Genomic DNA, 23,227 nt, shown 5'->3' on the forward strand with positions numbered 1-23,227 from the left:
GCTCCGGACACGCAGGCTCAGCGGCCATGGCTCACGGGCCCAGCCGCTCCGCAGCATGAGGGATCCTCCCGGACCGGAGCATGAACCCACGTCCCCTGCGTTGGCAGGCAGACTCTTAACCACTGCGCCACCAGGGAAGCCCGGTATAGCAGTCTTTTGTTGGGGAATTGAGATATGAACACACAAAGGTAAAAAACACAAGGAAATATGCTTTCTTGGAATTTGGATAAAGAGATTCATAGGTTTGTGGTAAAGGTGTCCTGACTCAGAAGCTCAAGCTGTAGGATTATGGCTCTATTACTCCCTTAGCTCTTTGAAAACTCTGGTTTGATGCTGAGATTTAGGGTGCTGTTTCAGAGTCATCATGGGCATGATGTGACTTTAGGATGTGTTTGCAGAGTACTGGTAAGTCTGACTCACCATTTGGACAGATAAAGGATTTTCCTCTTATTAGAATACTTGCTTTTCTATACTTATCGATTTATGAAGTTCAGGTTCATAGTTTTCAATAGTCACAGTCATTAACACTTTACCAGGAATTTTTTTTTAGTAAGAACAGTTTTATTCTGTTTTGAAACAGTTGAATCTGACATTTAAAAAACATTTAAAAACATTTTAAAAAGTGATTATTTAGTAATTTTCTAAAAAAATAGCTTTATAATTTTAAGTGGTTATTAATATAATGAAGCTAAGTATTTTCAGACATTTAAAGAAAAATACAAATGAGAAGGTAAAAATCACTTCTAATCTAGCTACCCGTCAGTAGTCTTTTAATGTTTTCCTGAATATTCTTTAAAATATTTTAATATAAATCGTATCTTACTCTATACACTATTTAGTAACCTGCTTTTTCACCTAATGATATATTTGGGAATTTTTTTGTTAATAGATATATCTGCTCTGTTCAATATAGTAGCTACTAGCTGCATTATTATAATTATTAAAATTATTTAAATAATTAAATAATTTAATTATTTAAATTATAATTAAAATTCAGTAAAATTAAAAACTTAGTTCCTTAGTTGCACTAGCCACCTTGCAAGTACTCAGTAGATTCGTGGCTGCTGTATTGGATGGCACTGATCTACATTGATATTCGTAATGCTTGCAGGGTATACATATCCTCGCTACACAAGCTGCAAATCCTACCAAGTTTTATCCAAAATGGTTATACCAATTTACATTCTTACTAACAGTGTATGAGAGTATCTGTTTCTCCAGTAGTAGTAGTATTCTTTTAAATCTTTATCCATTGGAAAGTTGGAAAATAGTGTCCTAATTTGTAAGTTTTGACTACTAGTGAGATTGAAGATCTTTTCACATGCTTACTTAGCACTTTTTCCTTTTGTGAATTGCCTCTACTGGGTAACTTTAATTTGTACAGATTAGTGAATCCTAGTGATATGTAACTAGGAGAGAACTATAAGTTTGATGACATTGAACATTAAAGTAGTGAAATTTTATTTTAGTTTATTTTTTAACATTTTTTTTTAAAGTACATGCACAGACTCTAGACAATGCTATACCTTTTTTTTTTTTTTTTACTTATTTTTATATTTGGCTGTGTTGGGTCTTCGTTTCTGTGCGAGGGCTTTCCCTAGTTGCGGCAAGCGGGGGCCACTCTTCATCGCGGTGCAAGGGCCTTTCACTGTCGTGGCCTCTCTTGTTGCGGGGCACAGGCTCCAGATGCGCAGGCTCAGTAGTTGTGGCTCACGGGCCTAGTTGCTCCACGGCATGTGGGATCTTCCCAGACCAGGGCTCGAATCCGTGTCCCCTGCATTGGCAGGCAGATTCTCAACCACTGCGCCACCAGGGAAGCCCTTTTTAACATCTTTATTGGAGTATAATTGCTTCACAATGTTGTGTTAGTTTCTGCTGTGTAACAAAGTGAATTGGCTATATGTATACATATATCCCCATATCCGCTCCCTCTTGCGTCTCCCTCCCACCCTCCCTATCCCACCCCTCTAGGTGGTCACAAAGCGTCGAGGTGATCTCCCTGTGCTATGCGGCTGCTTCCCACTAGCTATCTGTTTTACATTTGGTAGTGTGTATATGTCAGCGTTACTCTCTCACTTCGTCCCAGCTTATCCTTCGCCCTCCCCATGTCCTCAAGTCCATTCTCTTAAAGTAGTGAAATTTTAAACTGCTGCTTTTTTAATACTTTATTTTATGGTTAAGATTATGGTTTGACATTGGTTCAATTGACTTATCACAGGTAATTCAACAGGCATTGCACCGCCCTCCCAGCTCAGCTGCTCAGTATCTACAGCAAATGTATGCCGCTCAGCAACAGCACTTAATGCTGCACACAGCAGCTCTCCAGCAGCAGCACTTAAGCAGCTCCCAGCTTCAGAGCCTTGCTGCTGTTCAGGTGAGACAGAACTGAATTAAGAACTTATGAGGCCAAAGTTGACATGACCTGCAGATAATTCCTGAAAATAAATATGTTGGTATTATTTTAGAGTTTTCAGGTGTCCTGTGATTATTTTTTCTTAAGGAAATATAATAGGCTGCCAGATTGAGGTTAGTTTAAAAACAAATGAATGTGTTTTATGTGTTACTCTATTGCTAACTTTTGTCCCTCTGCTTTTTAATCTACATTGCAGCAATGCTATACTAATGTCATGGTTTTGTGTGTAAAATTTTAGGTACAACAGTGAATAGTTAGGGTTACATGAATCTTATCTACATTTTAACAAAAAAGGTTTTTTAAATTACATAAGTAATTTACACTCATTAAAAAAAAAAACAAACAGTATAAAATTGACCATAAGAGGTAAAGTATAGAGGTATTCCTTTTCCATATCCCCTGCTATTTTCCACTCTTCAGAGGTGGCCACTAAAAGTTTAATATGTATCCCTCCAGGAATGTTCTGTATAAAAATATGTATGTACACTTTTCTAAAATCCACTCATATGATTCCTACTGCTAACAGGATGATTTTATGATTAAATGCTTATGTTTTTAAAAAGATCTTCAGTATTATTGCACTGTTTATTTAAATTAAACTGTATGTGAGATTTAATCTTAAATGTCCTCACCAAAGGAGAATCTCAGTTGACTGAACCTGAAAAAAGGTTTATTTCTGTTATAAACGCATCCCCAGCTGTTACTTCTTCTCGGTAGTGTAATTTTAAATAACGTCGTGTACATGATACGAGTAAGGAAACCGAAACCCACTGGTACTTGATATAGCTCCAATTTCTTTTTCATAACATTAGAGTAGTGATTTCACTTCAAAGAAGACTGAGACCTGTAGAGTAAAACTGACAATGACTGTGGCTATCAAAATAAGATTAGCCTTTGGGTCTTCTGTTTTCACTGTTCAGTGTTTTCTTTTTTTCTTAATCTGTTTGGCTAAAGCTTAATCCATGTTGACTGTAAAATAACTGTAAAATAGATGTTTTGACTTTTATTGTGGTTTTATGGTATCCTGGTACCAGAAAGTTTTTAACTTCAGGCTTTTATAGACATATTATAAAGATTTTATTATTTTAGGCAAGTTTGTCCAGTGGAAGACCACCTACATCCCCCACAGGAAGTGTCACACAGCAGTCAAGTATGTCCCAGACATCTGTAAGTGCCCGAAATTTTTTCCTGGTTTTAAAATTTTAAATTATTGCTTTCCAGAAGTGAACTGTTAATATTTACAAAACTGTTATTGTTTATCTGTTGAATATTATTGAAATAACAAGTGTCTAGAAACAAGAATGATACATTTCAAGAATTTGGAACTAATGTCAAACTTCTGAAAATCTGAGTCTTAAAAAAGTTTTTGTATTATTTCTTATGTATGTTTTCCCACTGACTGTGTTCACATCTTCTGTGATTCTGAATGATTGCAGTTTTCAGTGTGCATTGAAAGCATGAAACATATAATTCAGGGAATTAAGTCATACTTTTACTGTGATATACTAAAGAATGTCATGTCCTTGGTAGACATCTAAATGTTTCTAGCTCTTTCTGTGCAATTCACGTTTTAGAAATTTTACTTTTCAGTTTATGCTTACTTGAGTTATGTGGGTCAAATTTACAAGTATCCATTCAAGATAGTGTTATTTATTTTGGGAAAGGAGTAAAAGAAAGGTGATTTGTTATATTGCACATATATACTGGGAAATTGTGCAGAGTATCCCAGTTAAAAGAAATTTACAGGTGTGGTAATACTTGTTTAACTTTTTATTTTGATATAATGTCAAATTGCAAGAATAATAAAATAAATTTCTGTATACCCTTTACTCAGATTCACCAGTTGTTAGCATTTTGGCTCATAGCTTTATCATGCATTCTTTCTATCTACATATATACAGTTACCTTTTTCTGAACCATTTGTGGGTAAGTTGAGACATGTTCCTTTACTCCTAAATAACTTTGATATGTACTTCCTAGGAACAAAGTCATTCTTTTATGAAGCCACATGAAGTGGATCGAATTCAGGAAATTTAGCATTGATACAGTGCCGTTCATATACAGATTTCATCAGTTGTCCCGTATTTCTCAGCCTCATCACTACAGACATTATGGACCAGATAATTCTTGTAAGGGGCTATCCTGTGCGTTATAGGACATTAAGCAGCATGCCTAGCTTAGATACCAGTAGGCTATGCCCTCCTCTTTTCCCCAGTGTGACAGCCAAAAATGTCTGGAGGCACTGCCAGATGTTTCCTGAGGGGCCAAATTGCCCCTTGTTGAGAACCATTGAGTTAACCTAATAACATCCTCTTTAGCTGTTTTTTCCTGATCCAGGATGGTCATACTTTGAAGCTTTGTAAAATTGAATCCAATGGAGTATAGTTTATAGATTGCTGAGGAATTGAAGATGAACTTGTGCTGTATTTCTTTAGCTAAGGTTGTGATCTTTACTAAGCACGTGTATGATGAGCATACAGTTATTTTTGGGCTATTGAGCTGATATTTTTAATTAAAAAATTACATTTTAGCATGGAAGTATCCTGGAATGTGAATAAAATTAGTTAAGAAAGAAATTACTTAACGACTTGAAAATGTTAGACTGAAGAAAATGAAAAATTTAAGTAATGTAATTTAGCCCTAAGCATTAATGCTATAGTTACGGATATTGATGTCAGATAATATCGTTAACTAATACATTGGTAGTTATGGAAAGGACTGGTAAACTGGCTAAAAAAATTATAGATAAATTCTTTATTCTGTGAAGTACTGGAATGGCATTAGGGTATATATGTATAGAGATATGTGGTCTGAATTTTTTTCCCTTCACATTATTAAAAGGTATCCTTTTAAACCATTTTTGTTTCATTATGATTTTATGTTTGTGACTTTTACAATCACAGTTTCAGTGATTGTGCTTATTTTTTATGAAATTGCTAGTGCTGCTTGTCATAAACCAGGTAGCCTTGTATGATGAAGAATGCCAGAACCTGTGCCTGGCTGGTGGGGGAAAAGAAGTAGGGAGAATAGATGTCTAGAAAAAACACGGGAATAATACATAGCGTTTGTTCTGTTTTCCGTCCCAGCTGAGCAGTAGATCAATTGAGTGGACTTGCAGTCCAAATTATGATACTCAAGGTAACTTAGTAAATTTAGGTCAGTCTCCAAAAGAGGGGCAGAGCATGGTAGCAGAAATCTCTAGGTAGTGATAATAATGAGCCGTCAGGTGGCAGTCTGCTGGTTTTCAGAGTTTTGGTTATTTTGAAATAGGTTTCCGATAACAGTGAATGACATGAGGGAAGGGTCCAGCCTCCAGTAGATAAGAGGGCTACAAGGTAGGTTGTCAAGTCACCAGCCAGATAGGTTGGGGTTCAGAGTAGGAGTGGAATGCCAATGGGGAAATGGAATATTGTATTTTAAAAAACGAAGTAAGAAGTCCAGTCATACGCCTGGGGAAACTGTGTATGTGGAGGAGACCATTGTTAATTGAATGTATAGGTATTTAGTGGTGCCAGCATCCTCTTCTTTACTGTCATGAGAACAGAAAGACTAATTCTAGACTCTTACCAGTAGTGAGGGTGGTGGTTTTTTTTGTTTTTGGTGTGTGTGTGTGTGTGTGTGTGTGTGTGTGTATGTGTGTATGATTGATTGTCTCTAAAACTAGTTGGGACCAAGTCTTTAGGTTGATGTCTTTGTACTTCAATTTAGTGGGACTAAGATTTAGCCTTTAAATTTGATTTGCTAAAATGAAATCTAAGCCAGTTAAAAACTCTTATGCAAAAAAAAATCAATAAAGTTAAAAACCAGCAAAATGGTTGAAAATGTATTTGCACCATGTATGTCACCCAGCTTATATTTGTAAAATACCAAGGGCTCTGTTATATTAGTAAGATAAACAATGAGAATACATAAAAGACCTGCATTGGTAATTTTCAAAAGAAAGACTACTTTTGGCTTTTAAACACATGAAAATATATGAACCATATTAGTAATAAAGAAATGTATGTAAAAATAGCAATAATGTTCTATTTTCACTTGTCAAATTAGAAAACAGGGAAAAACATTGAGACAGTAACAGTTGTTGGCAAGTATGGTACACTCATACACTGTTGGTGGGAATGTATAATAATTGGTACAACTTTTCTGGAGGGTTATTTGGCAGTGTGTATGAAAATTTAAACTATGCATGCCTTTTCACATAGCAGTCTGATTTTTAGTGATGTCATTGACTAAATATGAGAGATAATTATGCAAATACGCATGGTTTGTAATGGTGGAAAATTATAAACAATACAAATGTTCAGTAATTGAGGATTAGTTAAAAGATAGTTAATTCATACAGTGGAATACTATAGCTGCTTAAAAATGTTATGTGTGTGTATTTAAAGAGACTTAGGTTTTCATTAGTTATTAGGTGAAAAAAGCAAGAATATATCATCTCATTTAACTTATTTAATAGGTTATTCTATTTTTCAGTTCTAAAATTGCCATTTGCTTTTTCTTTGTATCTTCTGTTTCTTTTGCTGAGAGTTTATGTTTTCATTTGTTTCAAGTGGGCTCATAATTGCTTGTTCAAAGCATTTTTATGACCACTGCTTTAAAATCTTTGTCAGATAATTAAAATACTTCTTTCATCTCGGTGTTGGCATCTGTTTATTGATTGTCTTTTTCATTCAGCTTGAGGTCTTTCTGGTTCTTGGTACAATGAGTGATTTTTGATTGAAACCTGGACATATTGAGTATTATGTTATGAGATTGTGAATCTTATTTAAATTTTCTGTTTTGGCTGGCTTCTGAAAGAGCGTTTGCCACATCCTTACTGCCATTTGGGGGTAGAAGTCCAGGTTCCCCATTTGGTTTTCATTGATACCTGAGGGATGCTCCTTGTAATTGCTAAGTGAGCATGAATTCTGGCTCACTAGGCCTCTACTGAGGTATCTCTGGCTAGGAGGGATAGGAATGCTGCGTTACTGCTCCCCACGTGGTCTCCACTGATACTACAGGGATGGGGTGGTTTGTTGTTTGTGATCTTTTACTGCTTGGCTGGTATGAAAGTCTTGGCTCTCTACCTGGCCTTCTCTGGCACTAACCTGTTGGAAGGATTTATGGGATCCGGGTGCCTCATTACAGCCTGGCGAGGGTAGAAGCCTAGGTCTTTGCTAATGTGGATGTGGACGGGGCCATAGTGTTTTCTGTGGCGTTTGGCTGGAGTAGAGCAATTATTGCCTAAAAGTTTTCTGTGTTGCTAGGCTGTCCCTTTTCTGATCCTTGGCTAGAAAGAGCAGCCCATTGGAGGTTTTTTTTTTGGTCTGTACCCACTGCTGTTTCTGGGTTACTGACTTGTTCACCTTTATGTTTGGGTTATATGAGATTTAAAAAGGAAACCCAGGGAGCTTGCAAGCACATCATTCACTGGGTCCTGGAGTCTGCTTTTCTCCACCTTTTAGGATCCTCTTACATTTATTTTATATGTAACATTCAGGATTTTTAGTTATACTTAGGGGGAGGAGTAGGGAGAAGCATGTCTATTCCACTTTCCTGGAAACAGAATTCCTATCATTTAACTTACTTTTTAAAATTTATATCTATATGTCTGTCTGGTTATGTAGGAAGAAAATCTGTAATACACAACACATTTAATCAGTGGTTATCTTTGAGGAAGTAGGTTGAAGAGCTTCATTTTGTCTAAATAAAACATGAATATACTCTTGTTGTCTAAGATACTGACAGTACAGACAATATAGAGTAAAAGTGACATCCCATTTCAGTAGTCCCTTTTGCCCTGACAAAGTTTTATGTGAAGCTTTCCTATCTTATTACTGTACATTTCTATACATAAATGTAAATAGATAGGCCTATGGTTAATTTTATTTGTTTGTTTTAATGTAAGCGATCATTCTGTATCTTTCTTTTCTAAGTCTTTGGGCATTTTCAGCTGGAAAGGATTATGTGGCTAGAAATTGCAGTCATAGGTCTGTAAATGACTCAAAGGCTGTTTGTATCTCATTCCCTTTCCCTTTCTTTGCTGTTTTTTGGCCCTAGAATCTACATTAATCGCAGATGTTCTGACTTTAATTCACTGTATTATCCTGTCAAGAAGGAAGAACCTTATTTTTGATAGCTTTCTGGCTCTGGTGTCAGACAAAATGAGCGTTCTTTCTTTCTTTTTTTTTTTTGGGGGGGGTGTGTGTGTGCCACGGCATGTGGGAACTAAGTTCCGCCACCAGGGGTTGAACCCGTTCCCACTGCTTGGGAGTGCAGACTCTTAAACACTGGACTACCAGGAAAGTCCCAAGATGAGCTTTTGAAGCCCAGTTAGTTTTATGACTTTATTCATTCATACATTCACTCATTTATTCGACAAATATTTATTGAGCATTTAAACACTGTTCTAGGTGCTGGGAATACAGCAACACAGCAGATAAAACCTCTTGTCTTTATGGAGCTAGGGATAGATAGATAACAGGTAAACTAGTATATAGTATGTCAGATGGTGGTAAGTTCTATAGAGAAAAATAAAGCAAGGAAGGGGAATGGGATGAGGGAATTTGCTCTTTTAATTAGGGTGGTAAGGGAAAGCATTGCTAATAAAAATGGTATTTGAAGGAGGGTGAGGGAGGCAAACATGCTTAAGGAACAGAAAGGAGGGTAGTGTGGCTGGAGTGGAATGAGAGAGTGGGAGTATGTTTAGAGATGCCTTTAGAGAGGTAATTGTAATGCAATCACGAGGAGATTATTAAACCCTTGGGTTTTACTCTGCATGAGTTGGGAAGCTACTGGAAAGCTGTTTTAGTAGGGATGTGACATGATCTCACACAGGCTTTAACTTAGCTACAATGTTGAGAGTAAGTTCTAGGAGCCAGTGATAGAAGCAGGGAGACCAGCTAAGTGGTTCCTGTAGTAATCCAAGAGAGAGATATTGGGGGCTTGGACCGTGATGGTGACAGTAGATGTGGTAAAAAGTGGTTAGCCAGATTCTGAATTTTTTTTTTCTCCAATATTTTATTATAGAAATTTGGATGTTTTGGGACTTCCCTGGCGGTCCAGTGGTTAAGACTCTGCGCTCCCAATGCAGGGGGCATGGGTTCGATCGCTGGTTGGGAAACTAAGATTCCCACATGCCTCATGGTGTGGCCAAAAAAAGAAATTTGGATGTTTTGAAAATAGACCTAACAGTATGTGCTGAGGGATTGAATAAAAGATGTGAGGAAAGGTAGAGTCACCGATAACTGTAGTATTTTGGCCTGAACACCTGGAAGAATCTGCTAAAGCAGGTGTTGGAGAAGAAAATAAGGAGTTTGGTTTTCAACACGATGTATGTTAGACACCCACCTATAGATGTTGAGTAGACGTTGGATATATGAGTTTGGAGTTCATGTGGCAGGTCTGGTGATTAGTGATGTCTTGTGCATCTCATTGACGATTCAAGTCAGAAGAGCACATGGTGACTTTACTACCAATTGTAGAATATTATGAGAGAAAGTTTGGTAGAAAGGAGGACATGAGGGACCTGTCTTCTGGTCTTAATTCTGTGACTGACTGGTGGTGTGACTTAGGGCAAGTCATTTAACCTCCTTACACCCCTGTTTTCTTTTACGTAAAATTAAGTTGTCTAATTAGATGGTTTTTAGTCTTTTCATCCATGTGTCCCTGGGCCTAGATCAAGGAGAAGGTTCAGTAGATGGTGCTATGCACTAAATTGCATCCCTCCCAAATTCGTATGTTGAAGCCTTAAACTCGCATGTGACTATATTAGAAACAGGGCCTTTAAGGAGGTGGTTAAGGTTAAAAGAGGTCCTAAGTGTGGAGCTCTGATCCAGTAGACCTGGTGGCTTTATCAGAGGAGAGACACCAGAGATCTCCCCTCTATCTGCTGAGAGGTAAGAAGGTGGCCATCTGCAAGCCAGCATAGAGCTTGCACCAGAAACTGAATTGGCTGGCACCTTGGTCCTGGACTTCCTAGCCTCTAGAACTGTGGGAAATAAATTTCTGTTGTTTGAGCTACCCAGTCTGTGGCAGGCACCTTGTTATGGCAGCTTGAGCAGACTAAGATAGATAGGGCTCTGAGCCTTACCTTAAACTTTATTTATTTATTAAACATTTTTTTTATTATTGGCTGCATTGGGTCTTCGTTGCTGCGCTTGGGCTTTCTCTAGTTGCGGTGAGTGGGGGCTTCGCTTCGTTGCGGTGCTCGGGCATTGTGGTGGTTTCTCTTGTTGTGGAGCGTGGGCTTTAGGCGCGGGGGCTTCAGTAGTTGTGGTGCATGGGCTTAGCTGCTCCACGGCATGTGGCATCCTTCCGGACCAGGGATGGAACCCGTGTCCCCTGCATTGGCAGGTGGATTCTTAACCACTGCGCCACCAGGGAAGCCCCCTTACCTTAAACTTTAGACAGAACAGTTCTGTGATCTGTTTGAATCTGGGAGTTCTGAATAAGACGGTGTGTGAAGAAAGGGTTCTATTAAAAAAAAAAAAATTGAGAACCAGTGGTTTAGATGTTAATCTAAGATTCTGTCAGGGACTTAGCCTGTCACATAGTAGGTGTGTAATAAATATTTGTTGAAAGATGAAGTTTAACTATAATCATCAACTAGAATATATAATACATCGTATTAATTTTAATTCTTGGTTATCTTGGTACCGCAAGTGGTTTATCTTCAGTGCAAAGAATCATTTTAGGATATATTCTGATTGCCTGAAATTGCATTATAGAAGAGAGTCTAAGTCCTCACCTCAGTGATGAGATTCTTTTGTTGTTAGTTATGAGCAGGCAGCCAGTTAATCAGGTTTACCTATTGTCCCACACTGTGCTAGTTGCCCTGGGGGTACACATGAGTCAAAGTCCCTTCCCTCAGAGACAGTAATAGACACTTGAAGAACTGTGCCTAGACATATCAAACAGTAACCAACATAACAGTATATAATCAAGTGATAAATTCCATGGGAGTTAACAGAAAAGAGATCTTTGGGGATTGGAGTAGTTGAAGAAGGCTTTTTGTACGGGACGTAAGCTGAGCTTTAAAAAATACGTGGAGTTTGCAGAGAAGAGGACTCATCCTGAGCTCATGTTCCTGAAATAGCAGAGCTTAGTTTCAGGGGTTCATTCCTGAATGGGATTCTTTGCTAGTCTCCCACACTCCTGAGGATAATCTGTGCCAATATTTCCTTATTGAATGCCTACTTGGTGCCAGGCGTGGTGTTAGGTGTCAAGAATCCAAAGTGAACAAACGTCTTAGAGTACAGTGGATATAGTCTACAGACATGTAAATAGTCAAAGAACACTGTGATAGTTTTGTTTTACTGGAGTTATCTTCTAATAACTTGCTTGTAAAGGGTACGTGGAAAATAAATTTGGAATCTCTGTAGTCCTAAAAATTCCCTCCCCATATCTTTTTAATGATAATTTGTATGTAAATTCTATATTGAAAATGATTTTTCTTAGGAAACTTGAAACCATTGTTTTCAAATTTTTAGTATTACCAAAGAAAAGGCTGATTTTGTCTTATTATCACTAATTGGTACTTTTTCTCTTCAGTCTTTTGGGTTTGCCTGTTTTCTTTAGCTTTTCTGGAGTTTCATGAGGCTCTCTAGACGTCATTGAGTCCAGACACTTTTTGGACTCTCTTAGTGCGAAACTTAATGTTCATGTGTATGAAACTAAAAAAGTTTTAACAAAAATTTATTTCCTCCTATTTTTCTCTGTTCTCTTTTTCTGGAGCTCCTTAGTTGGATATTGGTCTTTCTGGATTGATCCTTTACTTCTTTTAGCTTTTTACTCATTTTCTGTCTTTATCTTTTTATTCTGTTGTGACATATTTCCTTACCCTTTTTTTTTTAACCCTTTCGTTTTACATTTAAAAGAAAATTTTAGTTCAGCCTTTGTATTTCCAATTTCTAAGAGAATTTTCTTATTCTTTTCCCTTGGAATCCTATTTCTCTGTTATGGCTGAAATATTTTAGATCTCTGTTGTGATACTTATCAGATTTTAAAACTCTTTTTTTTTTTTGTTTCCTAAATAATTTATGTTCCTTAGAAATTATCTTTGTCTTTTTTTTCATGCTGCTGGTTTTTCTCTGATAAGAAAAAGAAGTTTTCCCTTAAAATGCTTGGTTTTCTGCTTATATTTAAGAGTAAATGATTATATAAATTAATCAACATGGGTTTCTTCCACTGCTTTGAAGATAGGTTGTTCCTTAGCAGACCTCTTTCCTTAGTGGAAAGGCCGATTAAGATTTCTGTATTTGCATGTGGGAATAGCAGTGGTGATGACAGTGGTAAGGATATATCTTTGGCAGGTTTAGAATTGAAGGTGTGCAGGTTAGAAGCTGGCCATTAGGCTGGTGAGCCAGCAGTTTCGGAATAAGGAGGGTTTTACTTCAAGGTACCAGTACCCACTCTAGAAGCCTAGCTTTTCCGTGGCAGTTTTTAGACTTTTAAGGAGAACTGTCCTTTCTTTCTAGGTCTCGATACCCCTTCTGTATGGGAGAGGGGTGGGGTTGTGACTGGTGAGACTGTTTTCTAGACAGACCTGTAGATAATCCTTCAATTTTTAGCCCCACTTCTTACTTCTGCTTTCATACCTCTAAATTCTGAGTCTAACTAAATCCACTCTGGTCTGTTTCTTCCTGTATTCTGGACTACAGAGAGCTTCCTTCTCTCTGTTTTCTCCTTCAGTATGATCTCATCTTTAAGTCTTACAGAAATGCAGATGGTACCCTTATCTCTCTCGCTTTGCTGTATGTGTGTTTTCTTTTTGTTTAATGTTGTTCTTTTAATCCCCCAAGTTTTTTTGGAAAAAACATTTAAACCCACAGAAAAATGGAAAGAGTAAGCATTGACCCTTGTGTACCCTTCACGTAGCTATCCATAACAATTGTTAAGTTCCTCTGTATTCACACGGTTTTTCTGACCTATGTGCCCCATATTTGGATTCCCTCAGTAGTCTCCAAAATACCTTTTCCCAGGATTTAATTAAGGGTCACACATGCATGTGGATGCCCTATTTTCCTTTAATATAAAAAGATCTGGGCTTCCCTGGTGGCGCAGTGGTTGAGAGTCCGCCTGCCGATGCAGGGGACACGGGTTCGTGACCCGGTCCGGGAGGATCCCACATGCTGTGGAGCGGCTGGGCCCGTGAGCCATGGCCGCTGAGCCTGCGCATCCGGAGCCTGTGCTCAGTAACGGAAGAGACCACAACAGTGAGAGGCCCGCGTACCGCAAAAAAAAAAAAAAAAAAAAAAAAAATCTCCTCTCCCACCTTTTTTTTTTTTTAAAGAGCTCAGATCACTTATCTTACGGAATGTCCCACAGTCTAAATTTGTATGTTTGTTACCCCCAGTCTTTTTCTTTTGTTTTTTAAACATCTTTATTGGAGTATAATCGCTTTTTTTCCCCCCAGTCTTTTTTGTTATTGTATTAACTGCTATTTCAGTGGGTTTTAGTAGGAGGGAGAAGCAAATGGGTGTGCTCAGACCATTATCTTCAGTATTTATTGTTTTATAAACATGATTTTTAATGGCTACATAATATTCTACCTTTTTTAAAAAAACCTATTTTCCTCTTGCTGGCAGTTTTAATTTTTCCCTTTTCTTGCTATTATAAGTAAACCTGCATTGAATGTTATGTATCTTTATATCTAGTAATTCTCTTTAAAAAAAATTTCCTAAGAGTATACTCTTAGGAATATTAGGAATATTAGTATATTAGGTCAATGAGATTGTTTTTCGATCAAGAGCCTTATAAATGATCAGTTTTCTCTAAAAATGTCTAAATCAGATCAACTACATATCAAATGGATTCATTATGAATTTATCTCGGGGAAAATTACTTGCTTAAAACCAAGGTACTTATCCTCTATTATTAATATTAGGAGGTATTTTAAGTTTTAAAACTTATTGTTTTCAAGGATTGTTAGAAACCTATTTCAAAGCTTAATAGCAGTTTAAAATAACACTGTAGCCTGCGTATTTGTCCGGTCATGAGCAGTTTTACTGCATTCTTATAAAATATTCCCATAGTACAGGTAAAGTAAAAAAGTGTTGTCACCTTCAGCCTCCTTTCCCCTTCAGTCCTTCTGTCTTCTCAGTTTGCTGGATATCCCGTCAGATCTTCACCTATGCATTAAGGACATACATAGTATAAAGAAATGTGTGCCTATGTGTTTAGTACACAATTTTTTTTAATACACTGTAAACACACGTAGGTATTCTGCATTTTGTTTTTACACTTAACAGTGCGTCTTCAGAGCTTTCTATCTCACTCACTTGAGCTACTGTGCACAGCGTGGCTGCAGTTTGTCTTATATAACTATCTTTGTTGCTGGACAGTTATTTCCAATATTTTGTTTCTGCATTGCAACTTTTCTTTTTAGGGTGTCAAAATCTGAACACAATTGGGAGGTTGTGAAGTTGTTTTTTGTTTGTTTTGCTGTTGTTTTTACAGCTTGTATTGCAGAAAGTAGAAATAATGATTTTCTGTAATAAATAGGTAGGCATTTTATTTCATTTCATTGTTAAAAATATGTGGTCTCTTAAAAAGGACATCCTTCATGGGTAGATATTATTATTTGAAATTTCTATATAATATTTAACACTTCTAGATATTTGAATTGCATAAATTCCCACTGAATAATGAGGCAAGAAAATTTATATGCTGCTTTAATGTGATAAAAACAAAACAATATACTGAAGTAAATATAAAAAAAGGAAAATATCATTTCCTCTCTGATTCTAAAGTTAATACCTACATAGAAAAGACAGAAACTTTGGAAAAGAAAATATAAATCATTCCCAGGTTTTACCCCTAGTAGGCATTATTCACCTTTAGCATTTTGGTGACTGTTCTTCCAGGTGTGTGTGTGTATGTGTATATTTCTATATCAAATCTAATCAGATACAAATTTATGAGTATGCATTATTGTGTGTGTATACAGTGCAGACATCTTTCTCTCAACATGTTTTTCACATGTGTGGAATGTATATATACATACATGCAGATATTGGTATGTAATTGTATAAGTGGATTATGTTCTACATGTTATTCTACAGTTTTTTCACTCAGCAGTGGGTCATAAAGATATTTTCATGCCATTGAATACAGATATAATCAGCCTTTTAATGTCTGTGTACCATGTCTCTCTGTAGATATACCTGATTGATTCTGATCAGTTACATGGCAGCAGTGGGTCTCAAATGGGCTTTGGTTCTAGGGAGTACTCTGGGCCAGAGACCCTGTGTAGCCTCCTAGTGGGGGCACTAAGGAGTGGTTGAGAGTTAAATGGCTTTTCTTGGCAGATGTGGTTTTCTTTGGTGACTCTTAGTGTCAGTGAGGAGAGAGCTTCCAACAATAGGGCTAAAGGAGTAAGTTCCTTTACGGAGTGTGGGGCTTGAGGTGTGAGACAACAGGATTGGCTGAGGCTTTAAAATGAAAGGGAATTACGCATGTTGAGATGGGATTGACAGAGAAGATAATGGAAACAGTCGAGGGCATCTGGTTCAGGTCAGCAGAGCAAAGCAGAAAATAGAGGAGAGACGTATCAGTTGTGGAAAGGAAGGGACTTCTTGCAGAGTTGGCTGCTGATAGCCTTGCCTTCGTGGGTTTGGCATTCATTAGTAGACACTGTCTGAAATGGCACTTGCCATTTGGAACTTAAAAATAAACATGATATTTGTTCTTTGATCTCACAACTTAGACGAAGTGAAATGCAGGTGGCTAGGAGGCTACTATTTCGTTTTCTTACTTCCTTTTTAAGAAAAAAAAAGCATTCTATTTGTAATTTTTGTTCTACTTCCTTATTCCTTACAGAGCACTCTCAGGCACTTGGCCATCAGCCAGTCAGTTTTTTTAAAAACTTGTATGTTTTTGTTTAAAGAGTGTGTGGTCTATCCTTTACTAGAGTATCGTTCTTTCTTTCTTCCCTCCCTTTATTTTTAAGAATCACTGACTGGAAAAACTGCCAAGGCATTATTACTGTAGAGTGACCCAAATTAACAAGCTCTCACGGTATAGGAAAGCACCCTGCATGCCAAAATATGAGTCAGAAAACCTGGTCCAATTTTACCCTGCTAAGTGATTTAACCTTTGGAGCAAGGCTTTATCCAAGATACCCGTTTGTGGAGTGGTGTAGAAAAAGAATATGTTTGGGGGGTGCTTATTAATAATTTATTGTATAGCACATCAAAAGTAGAGTTGAACTAGTATCACCACACGATCTGCATTTTTACTCTGCTTTGTTAGGGGCTAGACCAGAATTGTTTTCTCTTCTTGCTGTTGTACACACACACACACACACACACGCTCACTCTTTGTGATAGGCTTATATACTACATTTAAAGTATGAAGTATGCCTTAAAATAACATGGCATTCATTAAGTTAATAAACGTATTGAATGAAGGCACTCTCATAGATATTGGTTATATGGAGATAAATAACACATGGTCCCCACCCTTAAAGAAATTATTGTTTAGACGAGTGAGACAGAAGTTTATGCTAGAAGAATATGGAAATTATGGAAGATAACAGGCAAAAGAGGAGTAGTCAGTTCTACTATGGGGTTGGGATGCCTGAAAAAGCTTAGCAGGTGATTTTTGAGAGAGAGTTGTACACTACATAGAGGGGGAAGAGGTGGGGTATCGGGGTAGGTGATGCTCAGTTCAGTCCAGAGTTGTTACCTGAGCCATAGAGGCCTGAGACATGATGACACTGCAAATAGCTTCATATGGCTAATATGAAGGGTATGTATGGAGGAGTGGAAGGAGATGATACTGCAGAGGTAGTTAGGGGAGTTTGAATGTTATCTAGAAGATTTTTAAATGGCTAATTAATATTTATTAATTAAAATTAGGTAAAGATTGTCTGGCAAGTCAGAGGAGACAATATTCCAAGCAGAGAGATCAGTTTACAGCTGTTAAAGCAATGTAGATGGAAGTGCTATGGGCTCAGAATCTCAAACTACGTGATTCAAAATTAAAATGAAATTGAGGAAGATAAAGGTGTAGAAACAGTAAGACACGTGACTGATTTTGTGTGTGAGTTATATGAGAGGGAGGAGTTAGGATGATTTCCAGATTAGTCTGTCTTGGGGGATTTTTAGAAGATGCCAGTGGCCATTTGAGGAGAAGCTGGTTTAAGAAGGAATGATAGGGCTTCCCTGGTGGTGCAGTGGTTAAGAATCCGCCTGCCAATGCAGGGGACATGGGTTTGAGCCCTGGTCTGGGGAGATCCCACATGCCGTGGAGCAACTAAGCCCGTGCGCCACAACTGCTGAGCCTGCGCTCTAGAGCCTGCATACCACAACGACTGAGCCCACGCACCACAACCAGTGAAGCCCACGTGCCTAGCCCATGCTCCGCAACAAGAGAAGCCACTGCATTGAGAAGCCGGTGCACTGCAACGAAGAGTAGCCCCCACTCGCTGCAACTAGAGAAAGCCTGTGTGCAGCAATGAAGACCCAACGCACCCAAATACAGATTTAAGTATTTTATTAAAATTAAGAAATACTTAAAAGATACAGATAAATATAATTAGTTAACCAACTTGTGTACCCACTATGCAGTTTATTTAACTTTTTATTTTTAAATAATTATCGACTCAGGAAGTTACGAAAACGGTATAGAGAGGTCCTTCTGTATAGCCTTCACTCAGCCTCCTCCAGTCACTTGTTCAGTTTAACAAATGTCCTGGACTGGTACAAATGCTAATGTTTTGGGATATATTATGGAACTGTGCAGGTAGTGTGAATATGGATTCTGTACCCCTATGTGGTGCAAACCTGGAGTTTTGATTCTCATAAGAGCCTCTCCTTCCACCTGGGGCAGGGCAGATAGCAACCTTTCTTGCTGCTTCTCAGGACACATAGGTGGAGCTTTTCCAGCTCCTTTTCACATATTGAGGAGCCCTTTTGAGGATCTTGGCTCAAAACAGGTTTTACTTCTAGGTCCCCCCTGAAATAGGCTCAAAATCAGGTCTTCTATCTCTGTGGGCCAATATCTCCCTAGATTGCCTTGGTGTCAGCTGGAGCTTACATCTTTTGAGTTTCTTCCTTTCCGGCACCTGGGAATTCCCCCTCCCTTCCCCTGTTTAGAGTTCAGTTATATATTTTTATAATTTTTCATGTTGATCTTGCATTTCAGTGAGTGCATTTGGGCACGTGGATGTATTAGTTCAGTCTGCCTTGTTCCTTGAATCAAAAGTCTAATAAACTATTTCTTAATTTCTTATTTCTTAATTTTATTCTCTACATTGTCCATAAAAAGGATTTGAGGTTGGATTATGTTATTCTCGTTAAAAATATTATTTATTTTTAAAATGGATAATACATGCATGTGGTAGTCTACATGTGTCCCTTTGTCCTGTTCCCACCCAGTTTGCCTTCACAGGTACAACCAGTTACCAGTCTCTTACATATCCTAGAGATAGACCATGCACTAGTTTATTCTTTAACAGCAGCTTTAGTGTTTATAATTTAATCTTGTAACCAATATTCAGGAGTTTTCCATCTGTTTGACCAGTAACAATTCTATTTTCTTCTTTTCTGAGAGCTTTTGAAGGAGAATTTTATACTAGTTATATGTTACGTGTATGTTTATATACATGTGCATGGATTATCTGTGTTTTAACTTTTGTTCATTTCAGAAATCCCTCGAAATGTGACAGAAAATGACAAAATAATGTAGACTGTTGATTCAAATGTTTTAAGTCACTACATGGAATATTAAAATAATGGAACAATAGCCCTAATTTTTGGGAGATAGTAGAAATGATATTTTAAGATGTTGGAATCTTATGAAACACAATGAGGATATCCTTAAAACTTGTCCTAATTACTAACCAATACATGCTATTGTTTGCATATGCGCAAATAATCGCCTATAGAAATGATGGGTCTGTCAAAGATGAAGCCCTCTCTTAGGTTCCTCAGCCACAATATATACCATTGATTGCCTAACTGCAGCTTGGTGAAATTCAGTGACATGGAAGCAAGAAATGGAAGCCTATGACCTGATATGTTTTCTTCCTTAGATCAACCTCTCTACTTCTCCTACACCTGCACAGTTAATAAGCCGTTCCCAGGCTTCCAGTTCTACCAGTGGCAGTATTACCCAACAGACTATGTTACTAGGGAGTACCTCCCCTACCCTAACGGCAAGCCAAGCTCAAATGTATCTCCGAGCTCAAATGGTAAGATATGAGCTACCAGATTTTTTCAGTGTTTAAAGACGTGAGAGAGATCAAAATGTTTCTTGATTTGATGCAATAGGAGGCATTTTTAATATTTAAGAAATGTTTAACAAAATTTTTGTGTATGTGCCTAGCTCTTATACATTTATGTCATGAAAAATTCTACCTTTAATTGGTAGGCCTTCTTGGTGTATCAAATAGTAATTAGCAGCATTAGGGAGCTAACAGATTCTGTAACATAGGAGTGATTAATTTTTAATATCAAATTTCTTTGATTTCAAACCCTTTTTCATATTTTAACATCTCTGAAACTGAGATGCATTTTATAATTGATGGCATCTTACGGTTGTAGTTGGTGCTTGTAGTGATACATAAAATCACCGTATATCTTTGACATCTTAGATTGGATGAAATTGTTAGAAACATAAAAAACTTGGTTGTTAACTATAAATTAGAATTTATATTGTGGGATCTTCTGAAATCTGGATTGGAGTTCGTGATAATTTACCAGATGAGTCTTAGCTTTGGTTATTCCCGTCTTAAAATCTGCAGGGTGATTTGTGTTCCTATGCTCACTTTGATCTTTTGTTAATACAGGAATGTTAATTTGGCTATTGTGTTATCTACTGATTTCCTAATTTACTTGTTGAGCCTTCTTTAAGGAATGTAAAAATTGGTTGACATTTACTTTATTTGATGTCTTTACAGGTAGCTAGAGAAGAACTTTGTCCCTGATATGTATTTATTTATATTCTTTTTTATCCAGTGAACTGAATATATATCTGGATCCCCAGTTCTACACTAAAATTGCAAAGAAGGTTTCCATCATATTTCTAACAGGAAACAATGATATGACCCTCTTTTTATTTACAGACTATTCAATAGACATTACCATATTTCTGGGTTTTTTCCCCATGAGATCTTATTTAATCAGTAATATACTTCAGAATTAGGGAGAACCATTTGAAATGGTTGCTACTGGACTGTTTTTGACTTCTAAAACTGACAGTTTCATATGGTTCACGCTAGATAGAACATCTTTTTAGGTATAGTGCTTTTAGCTGTTTGTACTGGAAATTACCTTCTTGTGAAAGTTATACTTGTTATTTAATTCACTTAAATTTAGTATGTAAAGAACTGAAGTTTAAATGATCCTTTAATTGGTAATTTTAATTTAAACAGAAATGGCTTTTGAGGAACTGTATAACTTGATGCAATTTTGAGATAGAGTATTCACAGGTTCTTTGAAACAACTGTCATAATTTACTAAATTGGATTGGATAATCTCTGAGTGGATTGTATTGCCTTTTTAAATTAATGGCATTCTGTTTCAGTATTGAAAAAAAAAGTATTTGGAAAGAGATGGTGATAATTAAATAAATCAAGTATGTCTTTCCTTTCTTTTTCTTTTCCTTTTTTTTTTGATGTGAAGTTTTTTTTTGCAGGCTGCTTTGTTGTTGACTTTTAACATGTTGTGGCATTTACATTTAGAATGAATATTTCTTTACAAATAGTTTTAAAATCAAGAGCAACCTAGGCTTGTACTACACAGATCCTGTGTAGCTGAGTGAAATATTGTAACGTAGCATGTGGCATAGTTATCCCTTGGGGTAAAGAGGACTGAAAAGACTTTTTGGTGTTTCTTTTCATGTTTCTCACTGAAATTTAGTTTGCATTCAAGAGCAGTGACTATGGTTGCCTATTCTAACTTCCATTTTAGGAATCCTGCCACAATAGTTTTGAGCTGGGAAAAGTTTAAGTATAATAGCTTATTTGGGGAAAAATTTGGTATGAGGATTTCATATTGCCAAGATACATTTTCTTTTTTGAGCACTGATTTATTTTCTACTCATCAGAATCATGAGCTGTTTCAAAAATGTTTCTGGTTTTTTTTTTTCCTTTTGAGTTCTCTATTATCAAAAAGTTCTCCTTGTCATGTAAGACCTTTTGCTTAGGAGACAATCCTAAACTGCATTGTCTTTCTGTCACAAATTTCAGTCTCTCTTGCCTGCTATACATTGTGTGTGGGACATGTTCTTTTGTCTTAGGGTATTTTTTTGGTTTTTCTGTCTGTACAGCTGATTTTCACACCCGCTACCACTGTGGCTGCTGTACAGTCTGACATTCCTGTTGTCTCGTCGTCATCGTCATCTTCCTGTCAGTCTGCAGCTACTCAGGTGAGCTTGTCTGGCTTCATAATGTGGTACTTAAGGTCTGGGTCTTCAGGCTAAAGGTAAACATACATTTGTGTTTAAGTTACTGATAGTTTCAGTGCTCTTTGTCACACATTTCAGATCAACATTTAATCCAGTGAGAACTTCAAGAAAATTTTTTGGTTTTATAGAAATTATAATGCCATTAAACAGGGATATTTAGGTTATTTGACATTAGTGAAAGTTAATACGTTTTGCTATGACATTGTATGTTTAGTTTTATTGTAAAGCAGATTTATTATGTGAGATGTATTCTTTTCTTTAGATTCCTTTGTAAGCAGTTAGGTAATAACCGTGTCACGATGGCTTTTAAATTTAAAAATGAGCTGGGTAAACTTTAAACTTAAAAAATTGAGCAGAATGTTACTCAGTTTTTTGTTTATACTTTGGTTGGTACTATGGAAAAAATGAACTTTAATTTTCTCCTTACACCATTCACAAAAATAAACCAGAAGTAATGTAGACCTAAAGACAAAAGACAAAACTATAAAACCTCTAGAAGAAAACATAGGGGATATCTCTACAACTCTAGGGTAGGCAAAGCTTTCTCAGATAGGACACAAGAAGCATTAACTGTAAAAGAAAATAATGATAAATTGGACTTTATCAAAATTTAAAAACTGTTCTTCAAAAGACATTGCTACAAAAACAAAGAGGCAAAGCCACAGACTGAGGGAAAATGTTCACAATACATATATCTGACAAAGGACTTGTATTCAGAGTATATAAAGTGGGTTTACAGCTCAGTAATAAGATCATGAACAGTTCAGTTAAAAATGGGCAGAAATTTGAACACTTCACAAAAGATATGCGAAAGGCCAAGAAGCACATGAAAAAATGCTCAACATGATTAATCTTCCTAGAAATATAAATCAAAACCACAGTGAATATCACTACACACTCACTAGAATGTCTGAAATGAAGGAGACTGAAAATGCCACATTCTGGCGAGAATGTGGAGGAACCATACTATCATATGTGGCTGGTGAAAGTGTAAAAGAGTACAACCACTTTGAAAAAGTTTTCTTATAAAGTTAAACATATGCTTAACATGTTACCCAGCAATTCCACTTCTAGATGTTTACCCTGAGAGATTTGAAAACATATATCCACATGAAGATGTTTAAATGAATGTTCGTAGCAGCTCTATTCAGAATAGCCCCAAACTGGAAGTAACCACTGTCTTTTAACTGGTGAATGGATAAACATATTGTGGAATATTACTCAGAAATAAAAAGGAAGAAACTACTGGTACATCTCAGAAACATTATAATTAGTAAATGATGCCAGACATCACAGAGTGCAATACCCTGCGACTCTCTTTATATGAAATTTCTGAACAGGCAGAACTAATCTATAGTGAAAAAAATGGATTTGTGCTACCTGGGGCAGAAGGTGGGGGCGATTGACTGGGAAGGGGTA

At 36.9% G+C, this 23,227-nt stretch overlaps 1 protein-coding gene across 10 annotated transcripts in view; it reads left to right on the forward strand.

Annotated features, from left to right (window-relative positions):
• Positions 1-23,227, forward strand: part of PHC3 (polyhomeotic homolog 3) — an 84,344-nt gene that overhangs the window by 4,824 nt on the left and 56,293 nt on the right. For 6 of the 10 annotated variants that reach the window (XR_003792281.1, XR_003792282.1, XM_029213856.1 and 3 more), the window contains exons 3-6: positions 2,219-2,374; positions 3,503-3,580; positions 19,434-19,592; positions 21,671-21,769. Coding sequence is in view for 7 of the 10 variants with exons in the window: in XM_029213856.1 (XP_029069689.1) it covers positions 2,219-2,374; positions 3,503-3,580; positions 19,434-19,592; positions 21,671-21,769 (492 nt within the window). In the remaining 3 variants the exon portion in view is untranslated. Of the gene's footprint in view, positions 1-2,218; positions 2,375-3,502; positions 3,581-13,644; positions 16,993-17,053; positions 19,593-21,670; positions 21,770-23,227 lie in introns of those variants that run through there. The other 4 variants (XR_003792283.1, XM_029213859.1, XM_029213857.1 and 1 more) reach the window with 3 other exon arrangements.

This window comes from Monodon monoceros, unplaced genomic scaffold (genome assembly GCF_005190385.1).
Source record: "Monodon monoceros isolate NGI ecotype Baffin Bay Population unplaced genomic scaffold, NGI_Narwhal_1 Super_Scaffold_11, whole genome shotgun sequence".
NCBI lineage: Eukaryota > Metazoa > Chordata > Mammalia > Artiodactyla > Monodontidae > Monodon > Monodon monoceros.